This window comes from Nicotiana tomentosiformis, chromosome 9 (genome assembly GCF_000390325.3).
Source record: "Nicotiana tomentosiformis chromosome 9, ASM39032v3, whole genome shotgun sequence".
NCBI lineage: Eukaryota > Viridiplantae > Streptophyta > Magnoliopsida > Solanales > Solanaceae > Nicotiana > Nicotiana tomentosiformis.
The window spans coordinates 99,167,446-99,174,042 of NC_090820.1; the positions used below are offsets into that span (position 1 = coordinate 99,167,446).

Here is a 6,597-nt window from a genome sequence, read left to right on the forward strand (position 1 = left end):
ATGATTTTTAGCGCACTGAATAAAGCGAATTTATACACATGTGATCCGTTTTCAAAGATAAATCCATAACGCCATAATTAAAAATGGTAAAAGGTAAAACGTACATAGGTCCTAAAAATAAGTAATTAAACAAATTGATTAAGCCAGGTATGATTAAAGCGACCGCGCTAAAATCACGGAACTCGGGAGTGCCTCACACCTTCTCTCGGGTTAACAGAATTTCTTACCCGGTCTTCTATGTTCGCGGACCATAAATAGAGTTAATTTTCTTGATTTGGGATTTAAAATAAATTGGTGACTTGGAACACCATAAAATTATCCCAAGTGGCGACTCTGAATAAATAAAATAATCTCATTCCGATTACAAACAACAACAACAACCCAGTATAATCTCATTAGTAGGGTCTAGGGAGGGTAGTGTGTACACAGACCTTACCTCCTATCCTGGGGTAGAGAGGCTGTTTTCGATAGACCCTCGGCTCCCTCCCTCCAAGAACTCCCTTCCTTGCTTTTGGGGTGACTCGAACTCACAACCTCTTGGTTGGAAGTGGGGAGTGCTTACCACTAGAGGATTAATGTCACTTAAATTGAAAAAACTCCATATCCCTTCAGAAAAAAGGAGGTGTGACAAGCATGACGCTTTTCAATATATTCAATGGCTAGACAGGCGGCACATATTGGCTAGCGCCGCCCGCCGGCAGCGAAAGCTACTTGATTCTCTCCCAAGATCGTAGAAGATGTGAAACCAATTTGAAGGAAAAATATTATATATAAATCTCTGAAAGCTCTCTACAATTCTCACAAATCTCCACACATAAAATAAGCTAATAATACCCCTATTTATAATAGTACGAAACCTATGTCAACTAGAAGCATGAAAGCCTATTCTTATATTAATTTTGACTACAAATCATATTTAGACATGAATTAAATAAATCAAATTCTAAAGAATTAAGGTTTTCTACTACAACTTTGAATTAGTTTTCCAACACTTTACCCCAAAATCAATGAACTACGGTAACTAAAAATTATAGCAGTAGGACACGTCGTGACAAGGAAAAATAGGTTAGCATAATCCATTTAATTTGAAGGAAATTCGAAGTTGTGTATGTGTTATTCTTGATAACAACACATATTAAGAAAATCTTTTACCATCACATTTATTCCAATTTGAAAAGTAATCGACTGGGGAAAAAGAAGAAATGTAATTATTAGTTTTGTCTCCATTGTAAGTAGAATTTGGATTAATATTGTATAATACGTTCTGATAGACGTTAATGTGGCGGCATAATGTTGATTATAAGGTGATTAGGTCAAGCTAATTAGAATACGTGGCAGAAATCCAAGGGCAGGTTGAACCTAATTAAGATGAAATATCTAATATAAAAATTAGTTGGAAACTAAAACATAATCCAGCAACTTACTATGTATAGCTAAGAAGGTGAGATTAAAGAGGAAACTGAAGTTGGTGAAGAAAAATGCCCAAGATTCCATCGACCAATTTTCGTTCACACTATGACATCTTTTCTTCTGCTTTTTTTTCATTTCCTTCTTTTCGACAACTAGATTCTAGCTCTTTCTTCTTAATATCATTATTCGTTAACTCAATCGGTATATGTAACACCCCGGACTTTAGACATAGTCCCACATCGGCAAAACATTAGAGGAATGTTGGGTATATAAGTTAACAAGCCTTAGATCCTAGCGACGCGTTTTAAGCCCGTGATGGCCTAGGCCCAGAGCGGACAATATCACTAGCGGGCTAGCCTGTTACAGATAGTATTAGAGCCACTCTTGTGTCAGCATTTGCGGTGGGGCAAGGTTGAGTCCATAGCAGGGGTGAATGTAATACCCTAAACTTTAGACAAAGTCCCACATCGGCAAAACACAAACTTTAGACAAGGTTGAGTCCATAAGAGGGATGCTGGATATATAAGTTAACAAACCTTAGATTCTAGCGACGCGTTTTAAACCTGTGAGGGCTTAGGCCCAGAACGGACAATATTACTAGTGAGCTGGGATGTTACATTATTTTTATTAAATAAAATAAATATACGTGTGCGCACGTATATATGTACACATACTCGTCCATAGTAATAAAAAAAATCTTTTTTGGATATATTATAATTAAAAATACCCATAGATTCAAAAGTAACTGAAAAATGTCAATTTTCACTTTCTTGACATAGTCTTTTTTCACTTGCTTTTTTCAATTTTCACTTGCTTGAAAAATATCCATATTCTTTTTTCACTTGCTTGAGTTTGCTTTCACAAACCACTAAACTACCTAGCTAGTAAGCTCTATATATAAAAGACAACTCGATATATGAAACATCTCGTATTCACGCTGGATTCGGGTAATGGTAAAATCAGGAATTTTTTCAAGGGTATTTAAATTTTAAAAAAATAAAAAAATAATTCCCGACAAATGATATTCAATATATGTTATATATATCTAAAACGTAATATTTTATCTATATAAATAGTTAATTTTTCGATAAATGGTAGCTTAAATATAAACGCGCGTGTAGGCCTAAAAAGGAACCAGATTGGTGCATTGGATATATCATTGATTCTATTGACCATGTCCTGTTCACATGTTACTTTCTCCTACTATCTTATTTTATTTTATTTTTGTTCTTTATAGATCCTATCTTCTTATTCCTTTCACATTAAAAAATGTCAACATAGGTATATTTCTATTTTGGTAGGTAACAGAAGCGTGGATTAACCGCAAAACACGAAATAATAACCTAATTTAATGATGATAAATATCTGTAATTAGCTAAATTTCTAGATGAAACGTAATAAAATCAATCTCACATAAGATCCACGTAATTATCAAATTTTGCAAAGGGTTTTATTTCCAAAAAATTGTACGTTTTCTTGACGTAAAAATCCATGCAAAATAAGAAAAGTTTGAATGTAAAGTCATAGCTTTAAGATATTTTGGACAGTTTCAGACTTCTTCAAGAATAGTATACTTTTTATTATATTGTCAAACCAAAATATAGATCGAGTAAATTGAAAAGTAGATTGTTCAACTAATCAATATCCTTGTCTGCCACCCCATAATTTCCTAAAAATAGAAAACCCAATTCTTACTCTATGTCCTTCCCACCACCTTCCTCAACCCTTGGTCAGTTGGTCCTCTCCCTAATTAAAGGGTATAAATATAGATGTTTCATGTAAATCCCAAATCTCCACCTCTTTCATTTTACACATATTAATGAGAAAATTATACTTATAAACGTTTCATTTATATATACTTAGTAATTTCTTTGTGTAATTGGAAAACTTTTTTTGCCCCAACCTTCGATCTCCACCAGAGCAATAATTGTCTATATCATTTGACGCTTCTTCTCATTGAGCAACCCCTCGACTTCCACTTCAGGTTCGAGAAAAACTTATAGATAGAAAGATATGGGAAATTGCTGCCTTAAACATGGATCTAACATGGTATGGGCAGGAGATGATGATGATGATGATGAGTGGGAATGTGTAGCACCAAAAACTTTAGTTGAAGAGAAAGAAAAATTGTTGAGTGATATTTCCAAAGACTTGTTCTCCTCTTCTTCTTCTTCATCTTCGTCTTCATCTTCTTCTTCTTCGACGATTAATTACAAAGAGGTGAAGATTAGAATATCAAAAAAGGAGCTAGAGAAAATGCTAGGAAAAATGGACAATATGGAGGAAGTGACAATGGACCAACTATTGTCAGGATTTTTGAGTTCTAGCAATAATAGCTTTGAATGTGAGAATTTCCAGCGTCAACGCTCCTGGAGGCCTCGTCTTCAGAGCATTCCTGAGGTTGATTGACATTGAGAAAACTCTAATAGGCGAATTCAAGATTTATAGTCAGTGCCGTTCAAAATGAATATTATATTATACATACATACACAAGTATATAAAATATTCCACATATATGCTTATATATCGAGCCAAAAGCAATGAGTTCACGGGGTGGCGAAGGATTTTTGTTTCCTTCCTAGTTTTCTCTGCCTTCTTTGTTTCTTTTTGTTTATACATTTTTAGGTTTTAGGTGTATTTATTGATAACGTTGTAAAGAAATTAACTGGATTCATCAATATTTCTGTATAAAGTTTATTATATTTTTAAGGCCTTTGAAAAAATTAATAATTGTTTAGTCCAAATATATTAGTAATTCAAATTAAGAAAAATTAAAAGAAATTGAACAAATACAAAGTCAGAATTCTTTTATTCATATTATATTATTCAACGTGGAGATCCATTTAGCCAATATGGCTTTGGTAGGTCTTAGCAGTTTTGTCTGTCATTGCTTTTCTATAAATATTTCGATTCTCAGATTCAATGTTTGAAATTCTTCTTATATTGAATTTATTTCACCTTAAGTATTTTAGTTACGTACTCAGTTGAACGGCCATCTATATTGTTAAATTGTTAGCTTAACCAAACTATGACTCAATCATAAAAGGTGTGCGTTCACTATTATATTGGTCTCTGGATTTAGGAATCCATCTACAAGTTGCTAGATTTGAATTGAAATTGAAATAAGTATTTTAAATTAGAAATTAAATCGTGATAGGTTATGTACTTGAATTTCTTTTTTAAGTTTATGAGTGAAAAGTAGTAGGAACATTTCACTTGATATACTGATCATGACCAAACAAGTATTTTTGAGTGTGATCTTGATTGTTTTCATTATTTTGTATTGTTAATTTGTTAGCATTATGTGGAGACTATCAAATCAAGAGAATGGAATTTTTTTTCCCCACATTTCTTTTCCTAAGTATCCTCTTCTTTACGTATTTTTTTTCGATATTAACATATATAAATTAGGAATAACCCCAGCATCACAAACTGGCTTTTCTTAAGGGTGGGAAAGGTTGAGAAGAAGTTTTGGAAAATATTTTTTATTTTTCTCCAGTCGGCGAAAAATCTGTTCATGGGAAAAATATTTTTCAAAACATTTAAGCCAACCAAACATGAAAAAATTGAAAAATATTTTCCGGAAAACGTTTTCCTTCGTACCAAACACACCCTTAATCTTGTTTAATGAACACTTAGCCTAGGAGTTTTTGCTATTGCACTAACCAAGTTTTCCAATATGAGATCTTTTTCTTTTCATTTCCCCTCCTATTTACCATGTGAAGAAACTTAAACTTTTTTTTTGTTTTTCATCCGGTGTTTGGTACCCACATTGGAGTCCGGTAAGTCCGGATTTACGCTGAAAATTCCACATTAGGGGGGTAAAATACTTCCTAACAAGGCGATTTCATACTCAGAATTCTCAAACTCGAAACCTCCGATTAAGGATGAAGGAGTACTTACCACTCCACCATATTGCTTCAACTTTTCTTTGGTAGACTAAAGTTGGAGTCGGCATCTTATTCTTCTCAATTGAAAAATGTACTTTTTTATGGGTGTGTTTGGTACGAAGAAAAATATTTTTCATGAAAAATATTTTCCTAGTTCCTAGAAAATATTTTCATAGAAAATGAGTGATTTTATCACTTATTTTTCCTTGTTTGGTTGGTGAGTGAAAACCTTTTCCGAAAAATATTTTCTAGTGTGTGGCTAGAGAGTAGAAAATATTTTTTTAGTAAAATATTTTTTTATGCTACTCTCCTCACCACCCTCCCCCCCTTCCCCCAAGTCTCTAAAATCCACACAAACCCAAAGGAACTAATGTGTTGCTTTACTTTTTTACGCAAAAGTAGAAAGTACTCTTTTTACAACATGAAAATAAAGTACTCATTTTATTGAAATAAAAGAAAATATTTTTTCTATATCATGAAAAGAAAATGATCATTTTGTTGAAATGAAAAAGTATATTTTTCTATTGAAATGAAAAAAATACTTTTTTATATCATGAAAAAAAACCCATTTGTTGAAATAAAAAAAAATCTATAACATGAAAAGAAAGTTCTATTAATAATATATCTATTTAGGGTGGGGTGGGGCGGAAGGGGTGGGTGGATAAGTGGGAGTGGGGAAAGGGGGTTGGTGTTGGGGTGGGGTGGGGTTGGGGTTGGGGTTGGTTGGGTGGCTGTGAGGGTGGGTTGGTAGGGACGGGGAATAGGACGGGGAAGGTTGAAAAGGAGTTTTGGAAAATATTTTTCCTTCTCTTGATAGAGAAAATATTTTCCTCCAATTGAAGAAAAATGAGTTCACGAGAAAAATATTTTTTAAAACACTTGTCATGGTTAACATCAATATATAAAATTCCACAAGTGGCATTAAAGTCTTGAATCCGACTCCTCTCCATTTCCTAATCTCTCAATTTTTTCAAGTTCCTACTTGGATTGAAGACACTTGTTATGGTTAAACATCAATATATAAGATTTAATTGAATAAAATAAAGCCCTAACTATAGTTATTAAAGTGATTAATTCATTCTTTTATTAATATCTTTTGCAATCCCACAATTATAACTACATATCATCTAAGATTCCTTCTCTCTTTCTTATCGTAATTTTCTTTCTGTTAGTTGCTTTGTTTTTCTTCAATTCTACAAAATAAGTAAACCGAAAGTATAATAATTCTTTTTTTTTCTTTTGATCAAGATTTTCATTCAGAATTGAGAATTGCAGAAGGATCATACTCAACCCAAGA

The 6,597-nt window shown here is 33.0% G+C and overlaps 1 protein-coding gene across 1 annotated transcript; it reads left to right on the top strand.

The window, feature by feature from the left end:
• The first annotated feature begins 3,456 nt into the window (after positions 1-3,456).
• Positions 3,457-3,819, top strand: LOC138899261 (uncharacterized). The gene has a single exon (XM_070185405.1). It carries the CDS (start codon positions 3,457-3,459, stop codon positions 3,817-3,819), a length of 363 nt encoding a protein of 120 aa, XP_070041506.1.
• Positions 3,820-6,597: the final 2,778 nt, after the last annotated feature.

Excerpts from the sequence above, each read along its gene's own strand:
- LOC138899261 (XM_070185405.1), top strand. The coding sequence starts at position 3,457 with ATGGTATGGGCAGGAGATGATGATGATGATGATGAGTGGGAATGTGTA.